General features: G+C 44.3%; 3 protein-coding genes and 2 long non-coding RNA genes across 12 annotated transcripts in view; 2 read left to right on the forward strand and 3 right to left on the reverse strand.

The window, feature by feature from the left end:
• NKTR (natural killer cell triggering receptor) overlaps window positions 1-2,639 on the reverse strand; it is a 52,529-nt gene extending 49,890 nt beyond the window's left edge. For 2 of the 3 annotated variants that reach the window (XM_077865579.1, XM_077865578.1), the window contains exons 1-2: window positions 2,497-2,639; window positions 2,215-2,295 (exon numbers count right to left, since the gene is read on the reverse strand). In XM_077865579.1, the coding sequence (XP_077721705.1) occupies window positions 2,215-2,272 (58 nt within the window). In that variant the 5' untranslated portion in view covers window positions 2,273-2,295; window positions 2,497-2,639. Of the gene's footprint in view, window positions 1-2,214; window positions 2,296-2,477 lie in introns of all 3 variants that reach the window. The other variant, XM_077865581.1, reaches the window with a different exon arrangement.
• An 11,838-nt stretch (window positions 2,640-14,477) lies between these two features.
• Window positions 14,478-17,709, reverse strand: SS18L2 (SS18 like 2). Its single transcript, XM_077865620.1, has 3 exons — window positions 17,469-17,709; window positions 17,123-17,199; window positions 14,478-15,202 (listed from the first exon to the last, which is right to left on the reverse strand). The coding sequence occupies exons 1-3, from the start codon at window positions 17,535-17,537 to the stop codon at window positions 15,115-15,117; spliced, it is 234 nt and encodes a 77-aa protein (XP_077721746.1). The 5' UTR covers window positions 17,538-17,709; the 3' UTR covers window positions 14,478-15,114.
• On the forward strand, window positions 14,482-20,631 carry LOC144294066 (uncharacterized). Its single transcript, XR_013361461.1, has 2 exons — window positions 14,482-15,466; window positions 16,903-20,631. It is a non-coding gene; the product is annotated as an uncharacterized LOC144294066 (long non-coding RNA).
• An 8-nt stretch (window positions 20,632-20,639) lies between these two features.
• LOC144294065 (uncharacterized) lies at window positions 20,640-24,256 on the reverse strand. The gene is made up of 2 exons (XR_013361460.1): window positions 23,872-24,256; window positions 20,640-21,911 (listed from the first exon to the last, which is right to left on the reverse strand). It is a non-coding gene; the product is annotated as an uncharacterized LOC144294065 (long non-coding RNA).
• The window catches only part of SEC22C (SEC22 homolog C, vesicle trafficking protein), a 28,856-nt gene continuing 24,576 nt past the window's right edge, over window positions 23,510-27,789 (forward strand). For 2 of the 6 annotated variants that reach the window (XM_077865612.1, XM_077865614.1), the window contains exon 1: window positions 23,882-24,003. The gene's annotated coding sequence lies outside the window, so the exon portion shown is untranslated. Of the gene's footprint in view, window positions 23,657-23,867; window positions 24,004-24,103; window positions 24,459-27,789 lie in introns of those variants that run through there. The other 4 variants (XM_077865613.1, XM_077865609.1, XM_077865610.1 and 1 more) reach the window with 4 other exon arrangements.

Here is a 27,789-nt window from a genome sequence, read left to right on the forward strand (position 1 = left end):
CTGCTTCTGCCTCTGCCTGTGTCTCTGCCTCTCTCTCTCTTTCTGATGAATAAATAAATAAAATCTTAAAAAAAAATTTCCATTGATAGTAATGGAAAAGAATACATACTGTGTTGTACTTAACTCAATTTTTATCAGTACTTCTTGATCTCTCATTAATGTGGTCAGTATGGTCATTCCTAAAAAATCTTTTACTTTCTACTCATGTTAATGAGTACTAGCAATACAAGAAGTCAAGAATATCACTTGGCTAAGAACTCAATGACATACTAATGGTTAAATCCCACAAAGTGAGGTACCTCACTTCAGTTGCAGTAATCCTTAAAAGTTGTGTAAAAATCAAGTAATTATCATTTAGATAATATACTGGAAAGTGTTAGAAGTATTATGAGACTGAACCATATGAAATTGCCAATTATCAACTGGTTCAACCTAAAACAGTATAAGCATTCCTTGTATGATTCAGTGTTTTAAAGAGTGCTAGTCATTTCTATTGTAATGGTATTATAATGAATTACTTTGAATGCTGGGGATTGAAGTTTGTTCAACATTCAGCAAGAGTATTCTGAAAATTGTTCATAACAAAGGTTAGCTGCAAATCTAGGATATGAACATGTACTAAGAAAGGAGTACTTTACATGGCTATAGAACCTTTTTTGTTTACATTTTTCATGAGTCTGCTATTTTTAATTCTTAAAAAAAAAACCCATAAGCCCTGTTATCAGAAACATGGACTCAACTGTAGAGTAAGGATTAAGCTTCACTAAGGTTCAAAATATTAAAAACAGAATGCAACAATATTTCTAAGATCACAGCATTACTTTGCTCAAAACCCTTCAATATCTTTTTTATTTTTTAAGATTTTATTTATTTATTCATGAGAGAGAGAGAGGCAGAGACACAGGCGGAGGGAGAAGCAGACTGCTCGCAGGAGCCGGATGTGGGACTCATCCCTGAACTCCAGGATCACACCCCGAACCAAAGGCAGGCAGACACTCAAGCACTGAGCCACCCAGGCGTCCGTCCACCTTCGATACCTCGGTATCTCAGAGTCAAAAGTCCTCAAATGGTCTAGAGCCATTTCCTGCTACTCTCATCCCTCCTCCACTCCACCCTGGGCTTCGGGCAGTTCTTCCAACACCAAGGCACACTCCCTCCTCAGCGCCTTTTTGTACTAACTTCCTTCGCTAGGAATGCTCCTCAGAGATACCCACAATGGCTCGCTTCAATCTTCTTCAGATGTCTGCATAGCTGTCATCACAAAACAGCCTTTTCTGACCAACATATTAAAACAGTACCCCTACTACAAGCCACTGCGGTTTCCCCCTTTGTTTATGGTCTGCTTCCCCCAACAGAATACAAATTACAAGGAAGAAAGTCCTTTGTTTTATTCATTGCTATATCCCCAGAGTTTTGAACAGGAGCAGGCTCTCAAGAATCTGCTGAACGAGATGCTGCACAAAGACTGCATATGTTTCCAGCTAAAACTTCTAAAAGCCTAAGAGAAGAAAAAAATATTTTATTTTTTTCTAAGGAAACAGTTCGGAACCGGGCAGGCTCTACTACTTAGAATGAGAACTACCCTTTAAAAGGAAATATTTTATTTTCAATAATATATACTAACGAATGGCTAGATTCCCTAGACAGAGAATGCTAAGTGCATGCGTGCTGCAAGTCTGTTTGTTGGTACAGAATACTTTGCTGTATTTATCACACAAGACTTTTCACTAAGTCATTTTCCCACGAACCAAGAAGTGCTGGCTAAGGACACTTAAGGAAAAAACAGAAGTGGGAGTTAACCGACTGATATCCAAGGATTAGGAAGTACAGAATATACGGGTCCAAGCCTCACAGTACGGAGGAAAAAACAAAACAAAACAAAAAAAGGAACTGGGAGTGTTTGCCCCCTGAGGCACCGAGAGAGAAAAAGTCCGAGAAGGGCTGCACTCCTTTTCTGGGCGCCAGGCACGGCACGGACACTCAGCCCGGGGGTGCAGGGCGAGGGGCTTCGGAGGGCGAGGCCCGGGCCCAGCAGGAGGCGAGGCGTGGATACGGGCCCCCCTCCTCTCCATCGATTTTCGCTCGGGAGCAAAGGTAGTGCTGACGACGCTTACCCGCTCCCAAAAAGGCTCGGGGGAGGGTCGACGAGGACAGACCCCTCCCCTTCCCCCGGGGACCGTCCAAGCCCCAGCACGAACCCAGTCTCCCGCTCACCCGGCTCCCGGTTGATCTCGATGTCGAAGTGGCACTGCGGCCGGTCCTGCGCCCCCATCGCGACCGAGGCGGCGGCAAGAGCTAGGAGAAAGGGGGACGAAAGCGGTCAGGGCGGGAGCTAGGGCGGGGGCTGGGGCGGAGCCCGCGCCACGGTCGCCTCCTCGCGCCGGCCTGTCGCGACACCGCGGGAGGCCGAGACGGGGGGGGGGGGGGGCCCCAAGCCCAGCCCCGGGCCTCCCGACCCCCAGGCAGCGCGCACGCACATACGGACGAGCTCTTCACCTGGTTGGCCTCCAGCCTGAGCAGCTCTCCGAGAGCGGAAGAGAAAGCGCTGCCACCGCGGCGGCCAGAGCCCAACGCCACTAACGGACCACCACCCCCTCCCCCGGGCCGGCCTCCCTTGCCACGCTAAACCCCGCGAGAGTCGGGACAAATACCGCGAGAGCACGGCCTTGAAGGGGGTGTTTAACCGAAGCGTGCGCGCGCAGGTGGGCGTGTCGGGGAACTCCCGAGGAGCCTCTAGCCCGACTCTCCTATACCTGAACTCGTCTTTTTTTTTGCCCCGCCCCTTCCCGCCCCCCTTCCCGCCCCGCTAGAGTCAGGCGTCCAATCTGGGAGTCCTGGCCGCGCCTGCGCTCTCTGTTTCCTCTCGCCCTCCCTCCGGATCCGTGTGTCCGCGTCCTTTCCCGTATCGCGAGGCTTCCGTGTTGCGTACACCTGCTTGCGAGCGGCGAGGAAAGTGGCAGTGGAGCGACGCATCTTTTGGCCTCTTTTCCTTTTTGCAAGAAGTAGATGATCCTCTCCTCTTGTTAGGCTGTCGCATTTCAAAGGGCTTAGGTGTGCGTTCGTTCCCCCTCTGGCGCCCACGTCGCTGGGATAGTCTTTGTCCATGGCCATTCATCTTTTGTGAAGAGTCCGCGCAAGACCTTTGCCCACGTTTTATTCGTGTTCGTCTTGTTATTGAATGCGGGAGTTCCGAGTACAAATGTGTTGTCAAACAGGTGACATATGTATGCTCTAAATGCAGATCTTTTGTCCTATGTAATTCCGAATGTTTTCTCCGGAGCTGGGTCGTTTTCATTGTTTTGATGATGGTTTGTGCAAAGCAGATTTCAATTTCAGTGAAGTTACTTAGTTTTCACGTGTGGTTTGTGCTTTTTCTGTGCTAGGAAGTCTGTACTTACCCCAACCGCTTGAAGACTTTCTCCCGGATTTTCTTCTAGAATGTTTACATGTAAGTCTAAGATCTATTGGAATTTTTCGTTGTGTCGGGTATAAGTTGAAGTTCTTACCCCCTCCTCCCCATGGAAACATAGAGTAGTTCCACCACCATTTGTTGGAAAAAACTGCCTCTTGTCAGTTGAATTACCTTGGCTTTGTGATGACTTATGTGTGGATCTGTTTCTGGACTTTATTTTGTTGACTGTTCGGTGTATCTTTATGCCAGGGCCCATTGTTTTGTTTTAAGTTATTTTCTTAAAACTGTAAAATACACACTGCACAAAATTATCATTTAACTCTGAGTGTACAGTTCAGAGGCATTAAGTACATTCTCATTGTCGTGCAATCACCAGCATCTCTCCACATTTTTTTTTTTATCTCCACATTTTTCATCTTGGAAAACTGAAACTCTGTATCCATAAACCAGTAACTCTGCATTCTCTGCACCCAGCCTCAGGCAACTACTCTACATTTTTTTTTTTTTTTTTAAGATTTTATTTGAGAAAGTGTGAGAGATGAAGCAAGCATGAGCAGGGGGAGGGGCAGGGGATGAGGGAGAAGGAGGCTCTCCAGTGAGCAGGGAACCTGCTGCTGCTGGATTCCCAGGTTCCTGGGATCATGACCTGAGCAGAAGGCAGAGACTTAACTACCTAAACCTCCCAGGCGCCCCTCCCCCCCGTTTTTAGTTTATTGGGGTAAGAACACTTAACATGAGATCTACCCTCTTGACAGTTTTTTTTTTTTTCCTAAGATTTTATTTATTTATTTATTTGAGAGCAAGCGTGACCCAGTGGAGGGAGGAGCAGAGGGAGAGGGACAAGCAGACTGCTAGCTAAATGGGGAGCCTGGCACAGGGCTGGATCTCACAACCCCAAAATCATGACCTGAGCCAAAATCAAGAGTTGAATGCTCAGCGCAAATGAGCCACCCAGGCACCACCCGCCTCCCCCAACCTTAACAGATTTCAAGTGTAAGATATGGTATGTTAATCAATAGACACAATGTTGAAAAAAAATAGGCACAATGTTGTACAGCAGATTTCTAGTATTCATCCATCTTGCCTAGGTGAAATTTTATGACCATTGATAACAACTACTTTCCCTCCCTTCTCATCCTTTGGCAATTATAATTTTATACATTGCTTCTATAAGTTTGACTATTTTAGTTACCATGCATTAAATGGAATCGTACAATTTGTGTCTTGTGACTGACTTGTTTCACTTAGCATAATGTTCTCCTTTCATCAATGTTCTCACATATTGCAGGATTTCCTTTTTTTAAAGGCTAAATAGTACTCCATTGTATGAATATACCATAATTTCTTTATCCATTCATCAGCAGATGGACAGACACTTGGGTTCCTTCCATCTTTAGCTATTGTGAAGAATACTGCTGTGTGGATGAGTGTACAAATTTCTCTTTGAGATCCTGCTTTCAGTTCCTTTGGGCACATATCCAGAAGTGGAATTAGTAGGTCATAAGCTAATTGTTTAAAAAAATTTTTTAAGGTTTTATTTATTTGAGAGAGAGAGTGAACAGGGGAAAGGACAGAGGAAGAGAGACAAGCAGGCTCCAAGCTCAGCAGGGAACCCAACCTCAGCTGGATCCCAGAACTCTGGGATCATGACCTGAGCCAAAGACAGATGCTTAACCCACTAAGCCACCCAGGTGCCCCCAGCTAATTCTGTTTTTATGAGGAACTGCCATTCTGGTTTTCATGGTGACTGCACTATTTTACATTCCCATCAGCATTGCACAAGGTTTCAATTTCTCAACATCGTCACCAATACTTGTTATGTTGTGGGTTTTTTTTTTTTTAATTGCCATCCTAATGAGTGTGAAGTGGCACACAGTTTTGGTTACTATAGCTTTATAGTAAATTTAAAAATTAGAGTCACTTAGGTAGTTTCTCATCTGTTTTTGCACCTGTGCCACCTTGTAAAGTGCACAGACCTGCACCATCATGGAAGTGCTATACCTGTCAGAGGTTGCCAGATCTCCCTCTCTAAAAGTACAGTATCCCTAGTAGAGCAAGTCACCTGGGTTTCACATTTGTAACCTAGGCTGAATTGAGAGCCAGTGATCCTGGGTCTGATTTTGCTTACAGTGTTACAGCTAACCATTTAATAGTTTTGGAAAAAACAAAACAGTACATGCCTATTCAGAGATGAAATTAGTTGGTAAAGCTAACTTCCATACAAAGACTTAGGAAAGAAGGGGAGCAATTGGTCATTACTGTGCTTTGGGGCAGCTGGCTTCAGTGTAAGGTTGGCTTTAGGGCCCTGGAATGAAATGCTTAATTTGAGGAGTATTTAAAATACTTTGAATCTCCTGGAATTCATTCTTATCTTGACACTCCACTAAAAGTGTCTTTCTTGCCACTGATTATATGATCTGGGGCAAATCACTCTGATCCTGGAGTTCAGTTTCTTCATCTGTAAAATAAGCAGGATGAAATATGTTCTAAGTTCTCTCTTTGCTGAAAATTATTTTATTCTGTCCTGTGAGTTGAAATTATATTTCAGATTTGAGGATAAGGTATGCTACTTGGTTAAGGTGAAGAAACTACCAGGATAAGACCTAGGGCTAGTATCCACCAAACGGACTGATACCTCTTCCCTCATCAGCAAGAGTAGTAGAAAATTAATATCCAAGGAGTTTACAAACTCAGGCTTAATTTGGAGAAGACTCCGTAGTAGGAATTTTCAGGTAATGATTTTGGGTGTTAAGCTTATTACAGCAGGATTACACCAGCAGTTGGCACTTCAATGGATAGGACTCTTGCAAAACTAATCAGGAGTACTAGTGGGGAAATTTAGATGAAACATAATTTTCTAGAAAATAGAAATTACCAAAATTGACTCAAAGAAATAGAAGGCCTGAATAAACTAACAAGCATTGAAGAAGTTGAATTAGTAATCCCTAATTTTCCAAACAACTGTGAAGGACTTTTTTTTTATTATTGGAGTTCAATTTGCCAACATATAACATAACATCCAGTGCTCAACCTGTCAAGTGCCCCCCTCAGTGCCCATCACCCAGTCACCCCAACCCCCCACCCAACCTCCCTTTCCACCACCCCTTGTTCATTTCCCAGAGTTAGGAGTCTCTCATGTTCTGTCACCCTCACTGATATTTCCCATTCTTTTTCTCTGCTTTCCCCTTTATTCCCTTTCACTATTTTTTATATTCCCGAAATGAAATGAGACCATATAATGTTTGTCCTCGGATTGACTTACTTCACTCAGCATAATACCTTCCAGTTCCATCCATGTTGAAGCAAATGGTGGGTATTTGTCATTTCTAATGATTGAGTAATATTCCATTGTATATATAGACCACATCTTTATCTATTCATCTTTCAGTGGACAGCAAGACTCTGTGAAGGACATTTTGACATAACTAAATGGGAAATTTGATAATGGTCTAGATATTAGGTGAAATCAAGGAACTACATTTAATTTTGATAGACACCTAATAATGAATAATGAAGATAAAGATAATGAAATTGTGGTTATGCAAGAAAATGTTCTTAGTTTTTTAGGTATAATGAGTGAAACAAATGTGCCAAAATCTTCATTATTGCATCTAAGTGAGAGGTATATGGGGATTTTTGAGCTATGTTCAAAATTTCAAAATTTCAGTTTCTTTGAAATTACTCATAATAATACCAGTAAGAACAAATATAGTCTTCCTTTCCAAAAACACAAGTTCCACATTGTCTCATAGGCACATTTTACCAGACCCTTAAGGATCAATAATCTTTTCTCAATCAAAATATTTTAGAGAATGGAAAAAAGACAGCTACCTAACTTATCTTGTGATGCCAATACCAAACAAAGAGGGCAAGAAAGTTAAGGACCTGGGGCACCTGGGTGGCTCAGTCAGTTCAGCATCTGCCTTTGGCTCAGGTCATGATCCAAGTGTCCTGGGATCAGGCCCACATCTGGCCCCTGCTCAGTGGGGAGCCTATTTCTCAGTCTATTTCTGCTGCTTCCCCTGCTTGTGCTCTCTCCCTCTCTCTGTCAAATAAGTAAATTAAATCTTTTTTGTTTTTTAAAGGAAGTTCTAGACCAATCTCATTATAAACATGGATTTAAAAGTCCAAATAAAATACTAGGAAATGGACTTTTCCTAGTATTTAAACCCCAAATGCATTAAACCCCCAGATGTTCATGACCTAGTTGGCTTTAACTCAGGAATGCAAAGATGATTCAGCATCAGATAATCTATTCCTATAATTCACCATATTAACAGATTAAAGAAAAGGCACATGATTATCCCAATGTATGGTGTATTGGTTATCTATCTATTGCCTCTCAGCTCCTTTAGTATATCCTCTGTAATACACAGGTTAGCCTCAAGCAGGGATCCCTACCAAGTTAACTTTTACATTTTTATAACTTAGGGAAAGGACAAAAAGATGAACAAAAGGAGAGAAAAGAAATCCAATTTATTTATTTTACAGAGCACAAGCAGGAAGGATGTAGGGCTGGATCCCAGGACCCTGAGATGCTTAACCAACTGAGCCACCCAGGGGCCCCTGCTTACACCATTTTTTAAATAAAAAGATATCCTGTATCTTCAATAGAAAATTGTACAGAAAAGAGTAAGTCCAAGACTGCCATCTTTAGAAAGACTTGCTTAAAAGTTGGCCTGTGGGTGGATCTGGGAACCTGTACTGTAATCAATTTCCAACATTTATTTTTTTTTAATATTTTTTTTTCCAACTTTTATTTATTTATGATAGTCACAGAGAGAGAGAGAGAGAGAGGCAGAGACACAGGCAGAGGGAGAAGCAGGCTCCATGCACCGGGAGCCCGATGTGGGATTCGATCCCGGGTCCCCAGGATCGCGCCCTGGGCCAAAGGCAGGCGCCAAACCGCTGCGCCACCCAGGGATCCCAATTTCCAACATTTAAAGAAAACTTCAGTTAAACGGTTAGTGCTTCACTCTGCCTAAACTGTTTGAGCAAACAATATGGTTTATGCTGAGCACCTGCTTTCCTTCTTGAAATCTGGAAATTTGGTATGTACTAGGCAGAGGATGCATACATATGTGACCATCTCCCAGTAAAAACTTTGAGCACTGAGTCTTTAATGAACTTCCCTGGTAGACATTTTCTCACGTGTTGTTATGATTCATCCCTGGAGGAATGAATTGGGAGGGGGAAGCTAGAACCTGGTTTCCTCTGGGCTTCACCCCATATGCCTTTTCCCTTTGCCGATTTTGTGTTCTTTTGCTGTAATAAATCATAGCTATGAGTACAACTATATGCTGAGTCCTTTGAGTCCTCCTAGCTAATCATCAAAACTGGAGGTAATCTTAGACCTACAACACAACAACAAATATACCAGAATTTGATAACAAAAATCTATATTGAAAATTTGAAAACACATTTTCTTTTAAATCCTAGATTTCTTTTTTTGTGGAAAACGAGGGAGTAGACTATTTCATTTTACATAAAAATGTGTAGTTTGATAGAATAACATTCTCATAATATTAGTCAAGAGCAGATGGGCTTTCTTTTCTCTATGAGGGTCAGAGGACATGGCCATAGCAGCTCCAAACATACATCTTTATAGCCTGGAAGTCTGAGGGGATAGCACTTTATCTGCCAGCACTAGTAAGAAAAATCCCAGCAAGACATCTGATTGACTTGATGATGTTAATATGCCCGTCAGTCTTGATGGCCACAATAGTGGGCAATACCTGTGATTGATCAGCTTGGGGTGGGGCCAGTAATCAGGAGAAGCATGGGGGTATGGCAGCACAGAGATGGCCACTGAGGCAATGGCTACCAACTAAGAAGTCACCTTAATTGTTGATACTACATCCATCTTTTGGGCTTTTAGGCAAGTGGCTTTTTTTAGCCACTAACTTGCATTAAAGCAGGACTATATTTCACAAATGTTGAATGCTTCATCCTCTTTAGCAGGGAACTTGGATCCCACCAAATTCATATAAAAAACACTATGACAAGCACTTCCTGTTAGACAGTTTCCTTACTCTCTGATCAATTTGTTCTCTGATTTCAAACTCTAAATTCTGCTGAGTCCTTGGTTTTTTCTAGACACTAGTTTTTGCTAGTAAATTAGGTTGTGGTAAAAATTTTTCATCTGCTCTGGTACTAATGGAAGCTATATTTGCTCAGCCAATCCATCTGGGTCTATCCACCAAAGGTAAAGCATTAAACAACCAGTATCTTGGTTGTTTCCCTTAGAAGAGGATTCTCAGACAATGGTTTGAATGCAACCTGCTTATTTGAAAAGTGGCCCTAGGAAATTCCATCTAGAGAGTGAAGAAGTGAACTGGGAGGATAGCCAATAAGGTGTGTGCTATTAAGCCATCTACCTTAGTGGTGATTAGAGCTTAACCCTGATGGGGAGCTCTGGCAACCAGTACAGAAGAAACATCTTGGAATTGTCCCTATGGAGGGGTGAGGGAGCTGGGACGTTAATACTCCCAGCTCATCTAATACCTATGAGTATACTCATAATAATCATAATACTCCTTTACCGAGAGTCAGTTGAGGGCTGTTCCCAGCATGGTAATCCCCAGGTTCTTCTGGTCTGCTATGCCTGGGCAAGGCAGACTTCCAGTTTTAGAAAAAAGTCTTCAAGACAGAGATACAGATACGTACTGCTGGGACTCAGCTGCAGTACAATTAAAGTTCGAGGAATGAGTGTGGGATGCTGAAAGCTTCTGCTGCCACTGGCAATTTTTTGTTTGCAGACAAGAGTGTTCAGGAATTGAAAAGCCTAGACTTTTTCTATGCTATATAAGAAGCACTTGGTAATTTCACTTGGAATCCCTGCAGCTTCAATATCTGGACAATTTCTCAGCATCCTTGGTCTTGCATAGTGCCCTGGTCCATGCCTGGTGTGGGTCTCTTTTGTCTTGTCAGGCTTATTAGGAGCTCCCTGAAAGCAGGGCACTGTGCTCCTTCTTTATTTTCTTCACGAGCCCAGCATAAGGCCTGGTCAACTTCTGTTATAATTGAGTTTTCTTCACGAGCCCAGCATAAGGCCTGGAGAACTCATGTTATAATTGAGTTGATGACCACATAGGTGAACACTGCTCTATAAATGGACTCAAGAGAAAGAGAGGAAAAAATAACCAATTGGAATGAAAGGTCTTTGCATAGCTCTTGCTTCTGTCTGTACTGCTTGGTCCCTTGATGGTCACGTGTCAGGTTTTGTTATTCATATCTCAGCTGCAGTGTTACTTTCTAGGGTCATTCCTGATTCCATAATTTAAAGTAGCCACCCAGACACTCTCCAGCACATGACCCTGATGTAAATCTCTGCACAGCACTTATTGCCATGTGAAGCTTTCCTTGATTGTTTATATTTTATTGCCTGTCTCCCCCATAAATACAGGTTATTTATACTGTGTTGTCTTCTTTACATGAGAATGAGTTTTCCGTGAGAGCAATGACATTGTCTGGCTTCCTCACTGCAGGACCTTCAGCTCATACTAGTGATTCAGAAAATATTTTTTGAATGAATGAGTTTATCACAAGCAGAAATGAAAAAACCTCCCTTTGGACCCTAGACTCTTATTAAAAAGATTTAGGAAGGAAAGAAAGGTCCCAGTGACTGAACAGAACACCTAGATTCCAGAGGAATATCTGTAGGGTTTTCATTGGGAAAAGAGTAATAGATTAATTAACTTCTTAAATTTGCCTTTATTAAAAAATGGAATCAAAACCATATTATGTGTGAGGTAGAGTACCAACAAAATGAAGATACTATGTACCCAGCTTAAGAAATAGACTAGATGATTCTAGGAATCATCATCTTTAGGAAGGGAAGTTGATTATAGAGGTTTAAGAGCATAGGAGATAGCATTGAACATCCTTTCCTCCCTAGCCATATTGTTACTTGGGGTCCCCAAAAGTCAGACTGAGATGTCAAAAAGCCTCATGAGGCAGTGGAAATATAGCTTCACAATTTGTGGAATAAACCTGACCTCAAGGGAAACCTGGGTGGTTTGGTGGTTAAGCGTCTGCCTTTGGCTCAGGTCATGATCCCAGGGTTCTGGGATAAGAGTCCCATATCGAGCTCCCTGCAGGGATCCTGCCTCTCCCTCTGCCTATGTCTCTGCCTCTCTTGCTGTGTCTCTCATGAATAAATAAATAATCTTAAAAAAAAAAAAAAGGAAAGAAACCTAACCTCAAATTATCTGCTTTCTTTGTTTTAGTTGCCATATCCTCATCCCAGGAGAATGTGATAATGACAGAAGTCATCACGGTTGCAAATCCTGGGAGGCAGGCTTGGGAACCCCAGAGAAAGGCTCAGGCCCTCTGTAGGCTGTTGGGAGATCAGCTTGACCCTGAGAGCTGGAAAAGGGTAGACAGGCTGAGTAGAGACTTAATCTTGAAGCAGGAGGTCCTCTGAGGAGAGAGAACGGTGAATACATTGGTCAGGTTTGGTCTTCACCTTTTTAAATCACGTTTCACAACTATATTGATTTCTGGGCCCATTAAGAGGGATGGCAGATACTTGTGCTTCAGGCTGTCTCTGAAGCAGACAGGTAGAGGTGGGTGGGTGTGGGCACATACAATGACAACTAACTGGCCTGTCCCAGCTTCTCCAGTGTATCTCCCCAGAAGGGGGCCCTCTGGAGATAGGGTAAACTGTAGCTTAAGTAGCCTCAGCTGTTTCCAGAGGCTGTGATTTGCCCTGCTTCAGTCCTCTGCATGCGGATTGAAATACCTTCCAAGAGACAAAGGGAGGGGAACACAGCAGGTCATAAGCTCCTTCCATCTGAGAGAGAACTGGATTTTGTCTTCAAGGCTATTATCCCTGCTACACAGGAAGCTACACTTAACTGCTCTAGGCCACGCTGGCTTACTCAGAGCCCACACACTGGAACCTCTGATGCTCCATCACAGACCCTCGCCTACCTTGCTGGTAGTCAACAGTTCCTGCGAGATCAGACTCAGCCTTGTGCTGGCAGAAGCCCACCTCAGGCGCTGCCATGCCACTTTTTACTTTCTTCTTCTTCTGACATCTAGGGCCAACTTGGCTGCAAAGGCTGCTTATTAGTCCAGTCCCCTGTAAGCAACGCCAACTCAGGTGGACACTTCTGGGACATTTGTATGCTTTTGAGATCATCCCCCAACCACCAATTGAGCTCTTATTGCCTACAGCAATGACCTTGGCAACACACCCATTTAGTGGCTTTTCCTCATTCTCTGTCTCACTCTTCTCACAGCCTTATTCCTGCTTCCTGAGATCATCTCCCAAATAAACTATCTGTGCCCAAGGCCTTGTCTCAGGCTGTTTTAGGCGAGACCCAAATTGAAACATCAGCTGGTGCTCTCATTCCAGCTAGAGCCAAGCCATTTGTAGACAAGCCAAGCTGCCTAGTAAAGAGAGACAGCTGCCATCCAACTCCAGCTGATGGTTGCCATGTGGACCTACAGGGCCAGCATGGCTAGAAATCCAGGCTTTAATGGAAAATCCTCTCTAAATATTAGTAACTAATTCAAAACTAAAAACATTGCGTAGTGCCCACCATATCTGCTCACCAGGTCAGGCCCAAGAGCCCACTTGGCATAGAGTATGGGCACCAATCCCATGAACAGAGGCAGAAGGAAGAGTCTGTTAATGGGTTAGAACCCTAAGGATAGAATAGGTGAGGGAGCAAAGAACAGGCTTCTTCCCAGACTTAAGAAGGGCCAGAAAGGGCCAGAGCCCTCAGATAACACATCAGAGCACACATTAATACATTGTGTTTACTACATGCCCAGCTCTCAACCACAGTATCTCAATCTAACAACCTTAGGAGGCAAATACTACATTCATTATCCTCATTATATAGGTGAGGAAACAAGAGCTCTCAGAGGTTGCAATTGAGCTATGATTCAAAATGAGATCTCTCTTCACTATGATACATTAGTCTCTCTGGGTTGCAACCCTTGATTCCTACTAAATAAGCCAGGCACCAGAGGTTCTAATTTTGTGTTTACTTAAGAAAATCTCCCTGCCTCATTTTACAGATAAGTCTCAAAGAGAGAAAGTTCTTTATTGAATAAAGATAATAAAGGCAGAGGGATGATAAGATAGGAAACCATCAGTATAAATCCCTGATGAAGTAATAGATCAAAACTTGGTAGATCATAATTTAAGTGAAAGGCTATTGAGCACCTGATTAATAAATCAACTCATTCTTGATGTGATGCAAAAGCAAGTACTGCTTCTTACCTTATGATGTATACTTACCTCCTATGATGTATACTTGCCAAAAATATTAGAATCTCAGTCTGAATGAGCCTTTAGATCTACCAGTTTATAGGAAAAGTGGGCAATAGTGGGACATATTTAATGACACCATAGGGATCCAACTAGGCAAATCCAGAATATGAGAAATTTTAGGGCAAGTGACCTAGTTTTTGCACCAATAGCAAAGAAGACAAGAAGGGGAACTGCTAATTATTTTTACAGAGACTTAACGGACATCAGCACAATGCAGTGTATGAATCTCGTTTGGATCCTGAGTTAAATCAACAAAAAGACATTCCATGATAACTGATGGGGTTCAGGACATAATACTCCAAAACGTGGCACCTTGGCTTATTGAATATTTTGAGCTGAAGCATCTGAAAAATGGCAGATATTGGAAGGACTCTCTGACCTCCCATGAACCAGGTGATGAGACCCTCATGTGAGAGGTGCCCTCCCTATACCCAGAAGAAAGGCGCATCCTTATCTCTTAAAATGGAGGGACACTGAGAATTTGAATGAAAAGGCCAGGCTAAGTTCCCCCAGTTTACTACACATAGCTCATATCCTTCTGTCCTCTCAGTTTTCCATAGCTTTCCACTTTTTACCAAATCTCATATAAAAATACTCAGGTTTCGAAAAAAAAAAATAAGAAAAAAAATACTCAGGTTTAACTATCTTTGGGTCTTCATTTCCTTGTGAAGGGCTCCCATGTCACATAAAACTTAAATTTTTATGTTTTTCTTTTGTTAATCTGTCATTTGGTATAGAGCCCCAGCCAAGAACCTTCAAAAGATAGGAGGAAGAATGTGTTTTAAAAAGTATTTTAAAAGTTTATTATTAGATTATATTAAATAATAATGAAGAATGACCATTGATTTTGGTAGCAATGGTAGTATTGTTACATATATTTTTAAGTTCTTATAGTTTTTCTAGAAGACCAAATGGAACACTTATATGAAAATCTCTATACCTCAATATGAGTGTTGCATGGAAAGGCAAGTTTTATTTCAAAGCAACCTGAAAAGGATGATCAGGTCCATGACTACAAACTGGTAGAAGGGAGCACACGGTTACATGCCCATTTGCCAGGGCCTCAGTTAGGAGTCTCCCCAATTCCTGTTAATTGCCTATCACCTGCTCAGTTTCCTCTTCAGGTTGAAACTGAAAAGGTAGAATTGAAGATGATGCCCATGATATCTTTTTATCCCAACATGCCTATCAGAAAAGAGGAAATCTGGAGTCCACTAAATCTACTTAATTATTAAAGTAAATATTTACACTGAGAATACAGTTAATCTAGTAGCTTTCTTCACATTGTCACATTTTTAAAAGAGCCATAGAGGGTTCATTCATATTTTAAGCAGTTGAGTTGGTAAAGAGCCTGTCTTTACTTCATAGGACATGGATTACACTCAGTTACTCCTCGTGACAGCCAACTGAAAGATTATTCCATTGCTTTTGAAGCACTGGTTGGGTTGGCATCTGCGATGGTAGCCAAATAAATGAGATTTCTATGTAACACATGTTGGTACCTATAGGTGAAAAAGAGGCAAAAATTAGAGGCTTTGTGTTGCTGAACATGAACAAAACACTGGAAAGGAATTTACCCACTATACTGGAATGGCGCATCTATTGATTGGATGATTCAGCATGATCAACCTCCTTGTTTAACCAATGCAAATATATCCAGAATCTTACCTGTTCTCACTTATCACTTTCACAGCTCTCTGGGCCAAGCCACTATCCTTGCTTAGACTATTGTATTGAACGAGTCTATTCCCCACATGGCAACGTAAGTGAGTATTGTACAGTTTAAGTCAAGATTTGCCACACCTCTGACTAAAACCCTCCAAATGGTCCCATCTCATTCTGACTAAAGCTTAGCCCTTCCAGCTTTTCTGATGGCCTACAAGGCTCTACACGATTGGGGCCTCTAATTATCTTTCTGACCTCAGCTCCTACCATTTTCCCTTTGCTCACTGAGTTCTGGCTGCTGTATCCTCTTTGCTCTGATTTGAAGACAACAGTGTGCTCCAGTCAATGGGGCTTTTCCACCTGATTCTGTCTCTGCCTTATATATATCCATATGGCTGGCTGCCTCACCTCTGGTTCTACTCAGATGTCCCATCAGAGATACCCTATATAAAACAACACCCCTTCCTGCCACTAACACTGCTTTATTCTTACTCAAAGCACTTATTAGTATGTACCTAATTGTATGATTTCCTCTCTCTAGATTCTTGAGTGTAGAATGTAAACTCCATAAGGGCAGAGCTGGTACCTGATTTGGTAAAAAGCAGAGCTGGTTTTGGTACCTATTCCCCAATAGCTGCAACAGTTTCTGGTAGTCAGTAGTACTTATGAAATATTTGTGGAACAAACTTAATGAAGGGACAAGGCACTTTTATGGTATTAATATGAGCTTACTATTGTAGTGATTATCAATCAAGGAGCATAATTCTCTATCCAGGAAGACAAATCAGACTAAGGGAGCCAGGAAGCATGGCCTATAAATGTGAAATCTTGATAACTTTCTTACCCATAGGTTGAGAACATTTTTGCAACTATTTTCTGTATAGAAAAATGAGAGTTTACTATAAACTGCAAAAAAGCAAATTACCCGATGCCAGAACCAAATGTAAAGACTCACCCAAAGATGGATATCTCAACTATTTCATTGAGTTGTTCAGTAAGGGACTATAGGTGATTTTTTTTTTTTTTTTTTTAGGGGATGGGGAAAGTATGGTTTTCTTAAAGAGGTCTTCAGTAGGAATGAAAAATGTATTTTTCTATAATAAATGGAGCATAATCCTGGACTACATTTAGAAAAGAGACTATTGTCTCTCCTTTTGGTATATAGCTAGAGACCACATTCAATTACTGTGCAGAATTTGCCTTTGGCTTAATTAACTTGGAAGTCTTTTATTGGTCTTTGTGTGCATTACAGGCTGACTCCAAGTTAGAAAATGAAGGGGATGGGGCGCTTAGTTGGTGAAGCCTCTGACTCTTCATCTTAGCTCAGGTCTTAATCTCAGGGTGGTGAGTTCAAGACACTCCTAGGGCTCTATGCTAGTCGTGAAGTCTACTTAAAATAAATAAATAAATGAAAGGGAACTCAGCAGTCAAATTATCTGACACCCCCCCCCCCGCCCGAAAAGCTGGAGATCTATGAGGAGAAAGGGGCCACAGCTCACATCTCTTGAGACTAGTTTTCCATCTCTGTTGCCATCAGCTGACACGTCTACCTGAGATTTGCAATGAGCATAACTCAAGTTTTGAAGATGGTGCCACGTCTGAATCTAGACTTCACAATGTGCTGTGTGGCCTTGGGCAGGTAAGCAACTTCCCTGAGAGCTTCATGGGCAATCCATCACCCAAGACTCCCAGTTCAGGGCGGTTGCTGTATCATGGTTTCAGCCTACACCAAAAGTAGAGGTGGGGAGGGTACTTACTGGACGCACTCATTCGCCCGGCCTTTGTTCTGATACTCCACGATACAGCGGATGAGTTGGTCATTCTCCTCCAAGAGCTGAAAGGCCAGAGAAGGGGGCCAGTCAGCGTGTGAACGGGACAGCCGGGAACACTCCCCGCACCGCTCCCACCGCGACCCCCGCTGTCTCCAATGCCGAGCTGTCCCGCCCCAGTGCCTTTGCCGACTCCGTTCCCGTCTCACTCCACACCCCTGCAAGTCGACCCCCTACGCACGCCACAAGCCTGAGCTGACATGCTGCTCCCTCCAGGAAGCTTCCCTCGGGATCTCGACTAAGGAACGTGTCTCTGCCCGCGCTTAGCGCTCACCCGCTGGATCGTCTCCTGGTTGACTTCCGCCTTGCCTTTCAGCCAGTCCGGTACGAAGGCCACCGACATCCCGGAAAGCCGGGTGGGACCCCGGCCTCAGGCCCCGCGCACCCCCACGCCTGGAGCCAACCAGCAGCCCAGCCCCAGCCCCACTAGGCCACGGCGGGACCGACCCACGCTCTCGACGTCGATTGGGTCCTCCCGTGGACCGGGCCCGGGCGCAACGTCATTCGTGATTGGGCGCGCCAGGGCGATGCTCGGAGCGTCAGCCTGCGCCCCGCCCCTGGGGCGCGGAGCCGCCTGCCCCTGCGGGGCTTGTGCGCAGTCAGCGGGGCTAGCCTCGGGGGCGGGGCCGTGCGTCAGGTCCGCCTGCCCGGGTCACGGGGGCATCGTGGCCGCAACCTGCTTTCGGTCTCCGAGTCTACGCCTCCCTCTTTCGACATCACTGCGGTTCCAACAGATCTGCGTCCGGAGCATGAACCCTAGCCTTTGCCTCCTGCCAAGCCAAACCCTGCAGGGCCTAGGAAAACACTGGTGTTAGCTTTACTCTTTGCAGAGGGAGAAACTCGCATACATACCTATTTTTCCTCTGGGTAGTAATAATGCTTATTAGGTTTACAACCCTAGAAGGCACTATTATTTTCTCCATTTTACAGACGAGAAAACAGGTGAAGTAACCTGCCTAAGATCTAACGGCAATTAAGGGCAAAGCTGGGATCTGTACACAGGGAGTATGGCTTTTTTAGAACCCTTGTTCTTTTTTTTTTCTATAATCTTTTATTTATTTATTTATTCATGAGAGACTCACAGAGGCAGAGACACAGGCACAGGGAGAAGCAGGCTCCCTGCAAGGAACCCAATGCAAGACTCCATCCTGCACCCCAGGTTCATGACCTGAGCCAAAGGCAGAGGCTCAGCCACTGAACCACCCAGGTGCCCCTAGAATCTTCAGTCTTAGCTATTACTCCATACTGCCCACGCAACATACTGCAGAGGTGGTTTGCTGCAAGAGAAAAGAAGGAAGCTGGGCCCACCCACGTAGGCCATATAGTTAGTACCAGCAACCACCGAAACTCTGAAGTGGTTGTCTTCTCTCTGGTTTAGCCCATCCCTTAAGGACCTGGGAACAAGGTTGGTTTTCCTTGCAGCACAGAATGAGGGGCAGCCACATCATTTGGAAGACCTTGGAAAAATTTTCTCAAAAAAGATCTGGGGCAATTCTTCCCCAGAGCTTCATTTCCCTGAGTGGTGACCCTGACCCAGAGCACTCTCATCTACTTTTGCTGGGCTCTCCCTCCACAGTTCCCTTATTCAACCCTGAGAGGAGGCAGCTTTCATCCCATTTCACAGCTTTCATACCAGTGAGAAACATGGGGCAACATACCTAAACTGGGCGAAGACTTTAGGGCTTCCTGATTCCGAAGCCTGTCTTCACAAACCAGTCTCCCTCCCCAGGAAAAGTCCCCAGAGGTTCTGCAGAAAGCAGAGTGGGGCAGAGAAGGATCATTAGGAGGAGAATTTAGGCCCTGCTTAGTCCTATGCAGTGCTATTGTTACACAAATGAGGAAGGACCATAACAGAGATGATGTAAAGATTTTTATTTATTTATTCATGAGAGACACAGAGAGAGACAGAGACATAGGCAGAGGGAGAAGCAGGCTCCCTTTGGGGAGCTGATGTGGGACTTGATCCTGGGACTCCACAATCACGCCCTGAGCTGAAGGCAGACACTCAACCATTGAGCCACACAGGTGTCCCCAGAGACGGAGTTAAGTTGGGGCAAGTGTAGGGGACCACCCTACCAACCTGGTCCAGCATGCAGGGAACGCCCTCCAGGAGAATAGACGTTTCAGTATGAAGAGGAAGTGGAGGTTACCCAGGTGACAAGTATCCAGAGCCCGGGCTCTCTCCTTAGAATAATCAGAGCCATAGATGGTTTTAGGCAAAAGGAAAATGAAGTCAGAGATGCATTTTAGAGTTTTCCTGGCTGTAGTATGGTGAAAGGTAGGGCAGCCAGACAAGAAGAAGAAAGGAGAATCAAACAAACACAGAAAGGGCTATTTGCAGCAGATGTGTAGGCCAGAAATGGTGGGAGCAGTGAAAAAAAGAAATCTGTGCATTTGAAAGACATGAGGAATAGACTCCACAGGCCCTTAGTGAATTAATGGGGGAGGGAGAGAGGAATAATTAGGGATGACTTCTGGTGTCCTGGCTTAACCAACTGAGAGACTGGTAATGCCATTTATTCAGACAAGGAACAGTAAAGGAGAAGCTGGACTGGAAGTGAGAGTGAGAAAGTTAGCCTTGACCATATACATGCAAGGTGGTCAAATGGAGAGGCAAGGCTGGCTATTTGGGTCTGGAACTCAGGGTCAAGGGCCGGTTTGGTGATAAAAGCATCACTTTGAGAAGCATCACTTGTGGAAACTGACTGGAACCGTGCAGGGGATAAGACTACTCAAGGAGAGTGAGTTGGCTTCTCTCCTGGCCAAGGAAAAGAAACTACAAAGGAGAATGGGGGCGGGGGGGGGGGGGGAGACTAGAGATATAAGAGGAAATCCGGGAGCGTGGAGGGGTAGAGGCGAGACAGTCATATGGGAAATAAGAGTGAGTAGGAAAGCAAGATAGAACAGCAATTACAAATGCTGTGGAAAGGTCAATCAAGGTAGAGACTAGGTCTTTGATATCCTTAATGGAGGAAATTCCAGCGATATGTCGAGGCAGCAGTGAGAATTGTCAGGGACAGTGAAATACAGGAAAGGTGAAGCAAATGGAATCTTTAGAGCAGGCCACTCTTTCCGAGAAGTTTGACTGTGAAGGGGAAAAGGGAACAAAGGTGGTAGTTGGGAGGGACAGAAGTTGGTGCAAGCTGAGGGCTATCCCTTTAATGGTTGTTCTTTTCTTGGTGAAAAAGGCACCTGGGAAAGTGAGGGGGATGTTGAAGAGTGGAAGATTGGGGAAGCATGCAGGAGATTTTGAGGTTGGTATTCTGGAGAATTGGAGAGAGGCAAACATAGGACTGCTGGACAGTGTTGAGGACCTGGTGGAGGTGGGCAATGCATATACATAACACTGATCTGTGTGGTTGTAAGATTTTTTTTTTCCAGCAGTACTTATAGCTCAGGAACAGAGTTAGAGAAACCCAGAAGGTTGGATTTTTTTCCCCCAGAGTTGGAGACCTGCCAGGCAGGTGTGACAGAAGAATAATTGCAGAATGGAGGTAAGCATATTGGGAAAAAGGTGATGGAAGTGATAAACCTTGGACTTTCAGCTGATGGGGAAGGAAATAAAGATTGGGGAGAGGTGATACATTGAACAAAGTAAGAAGGACAAGTGGAGTGGAGGCTTCTGCAGGCCAGAGAACAGTGGGCAGATTTCTGAGAACAGTCAAGGGACAGAGATCAGGTGTCTGCATTTACAACTTCAAACGTGGAGCTCTTCTATGGTGATAAGCAGTTCAGGATGTGATCCTGAAGTGGAGGGATGAAGAAGCCTGGGAAAGTCAAAATGACCAGTGATGGAGAGGAGGGCTAGGACTTCAGATTCTACATCTTACCTTTTAGCCCAGTCCACTCTGGTGCCCCAGTCACATGAGCTGCACCAATCAGAAGGCACAAAGCCCTATTATAAAGCACTCAAACTGTAGATTCTGAGAACCCGGGGCTCCATATTCAAAAGCTGTAGGTCTGGTGCCAATTTTTCCTTCCTCATTCCAAGCCAGAGCCTTGTTTTCATGACCGTGGTGAGAAGACCTCATCTCCATTCACGTGTGAATGCACCTTGAGAGGGAATCCTAGCCTCTTTCCTGGCACATACAATGAAGGGGTTTCAATCTCCTTTACCAATCAAATCTCATTGTTTTTATCCTTTGTGTCTCTTATGATCTAGCCTCATGATCATTTGTCACACAGGCCAACCCTGACTCAGTGGCGATCCCTGGAGGTCAACTCTGTCATAGCTCTCTTCTGTTTTCATTTTGTAATTTTTCTCTATGTAAGGTCTGCTTCAATTTCTGCCCATTTGGTGATGATTTTCAAAAGTCTATGTCCAGCCCAGACCTGTACATGGAATGCCAACCTGTATGTTCGACTGTGTACAATGACATCCCAACCAGAAGTGTCAAAGGGTGCCTCAAATTCAGTTTGTCTTAGATGGAACTAGTGATCATTCGTCTCTCCAAAATCAGATCCTTTTCCAGTGTTCTTTATATCCATGAATCCCTCCACTTTCTACCCAGTCACTCAAGGCTGAACAGTGGCATTGTCCTTGAAGCTACTTTGTTACCGTTTCACATCCAGATCATCACCAAGTCTTGTTGATTTTTCTCCTCTATGTCTCTGCAGACTGCCTAGTTCTCACCCTCTTCACCATCGCTCGGGTCTAAGTCCAAGCTCCAACTTCATCCTCTCATGCCCAGATGGCTGCATTGGCTTCCCAGCTCTCCTATCAGAGCTTCCATGAGCCTTCTTCATTTTGATCTTAACTTCAGCAGCCAAAGTGATTTACAAAATGCAAATTTGATCAGTTTTCCACTGTCCTAAACTTTCTACCATGGCCTACAAGATCCTACGTGGTCTTAGCTCTTCTATTCTCTCTAGTGGCTCTCACCATATTCCTTACTCTCTAAACTCTGAGTTTTTTTATCTTTCTTGTCTTTTTCTTCTTTGTGGTAAAATATACATAAAATTTACCATTTTGACCATTTATTTATTAAAGATATTATTTTTATTTTTAAAAATATTTTATTTATTTATCTGAGAGAGTGAGCAAGAGAGAGCACGAATGGGAAGGAGGGGTGAGGGAAAGCAGACTCCCCTGGGAAGGGAGCCCAACCCAGGGCTCCATCCTAGGACCCGGGGATTATGATCTGAGCTGAAGGCAGACATTTAATCAACTGAGCCACCCAGCCACCCGCTCCTCCACCCCTGCCCCATTTTAACCATTTTTAAATGTACAATTCTGTGACGTTTAAAATTATACATTGTTGTGCAGCCATCACCATTATTCATTTTCAGAACTTTTTCTCCTTCCCAGTTGAAATTCTGTGCCTGTTGAACACTAGCTTCTCATGTACTACCCCGTTTCTTTTCATCCCTCAAAGAAGCCTTGCTGCCTCCCTGTTCTTTGTACATACTCTACCCTCTGTCTGAACCAGTCTTCTATCCCTTTTTGCCTCCTTAGCTACTAGTCAGCTGGTGTCACATTCTCAAAGAAGCCTCCTCCGACTCCCAAGTTCAGACCGGAAGCTCCCGCAATTTCTCTAAAAAGCCTTGTTCCTGGGATGCCTGAGCGGCTCAGTAGTTAAGCGTCTGCCTTTGGCTCAGGTCGTGATCCCAGGATCCTGGGATGGAGTCCCCCATCAGGCTCCCCAGAGGAAGCCTGCTTCTCCCTCTGCCTGTGTCTCTGCCTCTCTCTCTGTGTCTCTCATGAATAAATAAAATAAAAACATCTTAAAAAGGAAACCTTGTTCCTCTCTGAAGAGCACGCGTCTCGGTTTGTATTTAAACACACGTGTAACTGTTGAATTGTTCGATTGGTGCTCTCACTCTGCCCTCTCTCTTTTTTTTAAGATTTCATTTATTTACTCATGAGACACACAGAGAGAGAGAGGCAGAGACACAGGCAGAGGGAGAAGCAGGCTCCATGCAGGGAGCCCGAGGCGGGACTCGATCCCGGGGCCCCAGGATCAGGCCCTGGGCTGAAGGCGGCGCTAAACCGCTGCGCCACCCGGGCTGCCCTCTGCCCTCTCTTAACATAGTTTTTAGTGTCAGGAGTTCCTTCTGTGTCCCCAGTGCCTGGCATAGTGTCTGACACACAGCAGGTGCTCAAAATTTGTTGGAGGAAAACTAAATGGACGACTTCAGCTTCCCTGCAGCGGGCCGTGCATCTGTGGTATCTGTGAGCGCCTCCCCCGCCAGACTGAGGTGTGTCCCTCCAGGGTCGGACTTCAGCACCTCGTCCGAGGTGGCAGGAGGCTGTGCTCTTTGGTTTCGCCTATCTCGGGCTTCCCGCCCCGCCGCGCAGGCAGCGGAACCCACAGCCGGGGCGTGTCGCGCAGTTCCGCGGAACCTCCCTGCCTCGGCGCGTCAGTCGTGTACTCTACCCCGGCAGGAACCGAACGGAGACGGAGAAGTCTCCTGGCACCTCCGGACGTGGGGACTACAGGCCTGGACATCAAGCCCACCCGGGTGAGAGCCCCGAGAAGGGACGCAAGCCGAGAGGCGCGCGCGCCGGGGCCACAGCCCGGGCGCCTTCGGGTCGCAGCCCTTTAAGAAGCCTCCGGGTCGGGACTGCGCGGGGAGCGGGCGGGGAGAGCGCTCCGGGATTGGTCGGCCCGGGTGCGGGTGTCGCTTAGCAGCAGCGAATGGAGACTCAAGGCCTGCGCATGCGCACCTCCGCCTACCTGCGCCTGGGCCGCCAGCGACCTGGGCCGGGTCCGCCCGGTGGGCTGAGGTTGCGGAGGCGGCGGCGGGTGGTACTGCGGCGAGGCGGCGCGACCCGCGGGCGCCGACTCCCGGAGGCCGCCGTGGGCGAGGTGAGGGCTCGCGGGTGGAGCCGGGCGCCGCGGCCCGTTAGCCGAAAGCGGGCGGGGTCGGGTGTGGCGCAGGGCGGGCCTGGAGGTGGAGGCGGCGCCGGGCCCGCCCCTCCCTCGGGCCGGGCTTGGCCCCACCTGGCTCCGTGGGGCTCGTCGGAGTCCTCTGTCCGCCTGGCTTCCCCCGGCGGGTCTGCCGACTCGGGGACGGCGGAGGCGCGCGCCGGCAGGGACCCCGAGCTGACAGCTGCGCGCCGATCGCTGCTCCCAGTGGGAGGAGAAGGGGTGTGTCCAGATGAGAGGGGGCGATCGTTTCCTTCATTGTCCGCGAAGCCCCGGTCAGAGTACTGTTTAATTTTAATAGCAAACTTTCCTTGGCATGCCGGAGTTCTACGGCTTGCGGTACCAAATCCTGGGCACACTGGACCAGTTTTCCGAACATCAGGTATATAGAGGAGGTGAGATGTACATTTGTGCCTATTATAGGCTTACTCTGGACCTCCAGAGCCAGGAGGATGAAGCACTCCGGGGAAAATTAGTTTTTTTGTTTTTCTGTTTTGTTTTGTTTTGTTTTTGGAAATCAGAGCCACAAAAGAATATTCCCAGTTGGCGAAAAGTAATTGGTGATATTTGTCACATGGTCAGAACAAAAAAATAAAGCTCAGACTGATGGATAAGGTAAATCTTAGTTAAGTTTTACAAAGGAATTCATCTCGAGAAAGGCAATTTTAGTGAAATTAAAATGCAAATAATTGAAAGTGGTTTAATACTGGTATATAGAATTAAATCGATATAACGGTGTTTGCTCTGGAAAATACATTTTAGACAATGGTTCTTAGAGCTCTGAGTGTTTGTGTTCACAACACAGAAGACATCTTGCAATGGAAAAGTTTTATTCTTAGAAGGAGCCTCAGAAACCAGCTGCATCGGAAAGGTGATTGACGGTCAGAGAGGAAAACTGACTTACTAAAAGTAACACGAGGAGTATGAACAGTTGTAAAAAGAGTTCTTTTTTAAGAACCCTGTTCTTAAACAGGTCTTAAACCCTGTTCTATTAACAGGTCTCTGATTAGTTGAGTAGTGATGCTCTAGGAGAAAGAGAAAATAAAATAGCTGTAATCCCACAGATTGGATTTAGAGAGGGAGAGTGTAATGAAAAGGTTATATAGGTTTTTGAATATTTTGAGTAAGGAACTTTGGGTTTGAACCCTGGCTCCATTATCACTTATGCCTTGGGAGCTACAGTTTCCCCACCTGTCTGGTATAGATTATGCCTACTTCATAGATAGTTATAAGGAGTAAATAACATTATCAGTTTAAAAGTTCTAGCACAGTGTCTTGCATATGAGTTGCTATCAAGTTCAGGCCTCTGCTCTTCTTAGCTCCTATGAAAGAGTTGACCTCTACCCACGCACCTCCACCCACTATCCCCAAGCAACATGGAACAAAGGAGCCTGAGTGATCTACAATTTGGGTAACCAGTTCTCAAGTCTTGTGGCTGAAGATGAATTCAGTAAGGATGACATAACTCAATTTTGTTTTCTATATTGTGTATTTGAGGAATGGGTAATATGCCTTATGGTGAGCACATATTTGAATATTTGTGTGCCAAATTAAACTTGTTTTGCTTGTTTATGCTACTATTTTGCAAGGCCCTGGTCACTTAATGCTGTTTTTCTCTCATGCTTTCTTTCTCTCTCTTTTGGAGAGAGGAGGGGGAGGCATATATGTGGTAGGGATTTGGGAGAGGGCTAAGTGTAAGACCGAGGAAAGAAAAAACAACATTGGGAGCAAGGGTGGTCTCCAGTTAGGCCCAAAGTCTTTGCTGATAGAATAGGGATAATCTATGACATGAGCAGTTTATAAATAGATGCTGAGCAGAGGATTTAGGAAATGGAAGAGGCAGATTAAGATACCATTTTTATAAAGCCTGGTAGTAACTCAGGTGCTGTATGTTTGATTACTAATTCAGTTTCTCCTTTAAAAAAATTCTACTTCTATTAATTTTTTTCCTCTGCAAGTAGAAATTTATTGTGGAAAAATATTCGGAATATAGCAAGATCTGCAAACCCGCATTTCTTGGCTCAGTGGGCAAAAATAAGGCAGCTCTTAGGTCATTCATTCATTTACTTAGCAGTTTTTACTGAGGGCTTCCTCATGTGTGCCAGGCATGGTGTCAGGTTATGAGGTCCCACTGGCCTGTAGAAGGAGCAGGGAAGACATACTAGTGTCTCTGTGTGAGTACTCTGAGGGTGCTTTTACCCTTGTATAATTGATAATTTTTTTCTATAATTGTGGCATGATTTTCCAGATTTATACCACTACTTCTTGTTTTTTATTTACTATTTATTTATTTATTTATTTGAGACGCAGGGGGAGAGGGAGAGAGGCAGAGACACAGGCAGAGGGAGAAAAGCAGGCTGCATGCAGGGAGCCCGATGTGGGATCGATCCGGGGTCTCCAGGATCATGCCCTGGGCTGAAGACAGATGCTTAACCACTGAGCCCCCCCGGGCTGCCTTACTTCTTGTTTTTTTTTTTAAACTGAATACTAGTTATCTACAAACACCTTTTATTTTAATTAATTAACTCTAAGATTAGAACCCCTTCCAGTTTGGAAATGTCATGTAGTTATAGAGCCTGCTTGCTATAAAACATATTTTTCAACATTCAAGCATAGATCCTCAAAACTTCAATTAATTAGCAGACAAGAGTATTGATCTATTTTAGAGATATCTAAAAGTAATACTTAAACATAAAAAGCAGATAGGAGCATAATTTAAGTAAGTGGTATAAAGACCTTAAGTTAATACTTTTTTTCTTCAAATTTTATTTAAAAATAATTATAGGAATTTGCAAAGATAGTACAGAGAGGTTCCATATACCCTTTACTTAGTTTCCCCAATTGGTTACATCTTACGTAATGTAAGTATAGTACGATATCAAATCCAGGAAAAAAAAAAGTTAAGATATTTAAATTCAATTGGCCAACATACAGTATAATACCCAGTACTCATCCCATCAAGTGCCCTCCTTTAGTGCCTGTCTCAAATCCAGGAAATTAGCCTTGATAAAAGTACATATAGTTCCATGACATTTTACCATATGTATAGATTCCTATAACTACCACTATAATCAAGATACAAAATTGTTGCATCACCACAAATATCTTCCTCTTGTTCTCCTTTCTAGTCACACCCATACCTCTTCTCCCCACCATCCCTAACCCTAGGCAGCCACTAATAATTTCTCCGTCTGTGATTTTGTCGTTTTGAGAATGTGACATAAAAGGATTCCTATGGTATGTGACCTTTTGAGATTGGATTTTTTTTCATTTGACACAGTACTCTTGAGATCCATCTAAGTTGATCTGAGTTTTAGTAGTTTATTTCTTTTTACTGCTGAGTAGTATTCCATGATATGAATGTACTGTTTTACTTGACTAGTCACTTTGTAGGGTATTTGGTTGTTTCCAGCTCTTGGCTGTTATAAATAAAGCCGTTGTGAACAATTGTACACAGATTTTTGTGTGGACATAAATGTTCATTTCTGTGAGATAAATGCCCAGGAGTGTGATTGATAGATCATACATTAATTGCATGTTTAGTTTTAGAAGACACTGCCAAACGACTTTCCAGGGTCACTCTTCCATTTTAGAGTCTTACCAGCAACACATGAGAGATCCAGTTCCTATGCATGCATTACCAGCATTTGATATTTTCACTCTAAAAAATTTAGCTGTTCTCATAGGTATACAGTTTTATCTCATTGTGATCTTAAATTACTTTTC

This window comes from Canis aureus, chromosome 22 (genome assembly GCF_053574225.1).
Source record: "Canis aureus isolate CA01 chromosome 22, VMU_Caureus_v.1.0, whole genome shotgun sequence".
Taxonomy (NCBI): domain Eukaryota; kingdom Metazoa; phylum Chordata; class Mammalia; order Carnivora; family Canidae; genus Canis; species Canis aureus.

Excerpts from the sequence above, each read along its gene's own strand:
- SS18L2 (XM_077865620.1), bottom strand. The coding sequence starts at position 17,537 with ATGTCGGTGGCCTTCGTACCGGACTGGCTGAAAGGCAAGGCGGAAGTC. Across the intron at positions 17,200-17,468 it reads ACCAGGAGACGATCCAGCGG|CTCTTGGAGGAGAATGACCA; the intron begins GTGAGCGCTAAG and ends CTGGCCTTTCAG. Across the intron at positions 15,203-17,122 it reads CGGGCGAATGAGTGCGTCCA|GTACCAACATGTGTTACATA; the intron begins GTAAGTACCCTC and ends TTTCACCTATAG.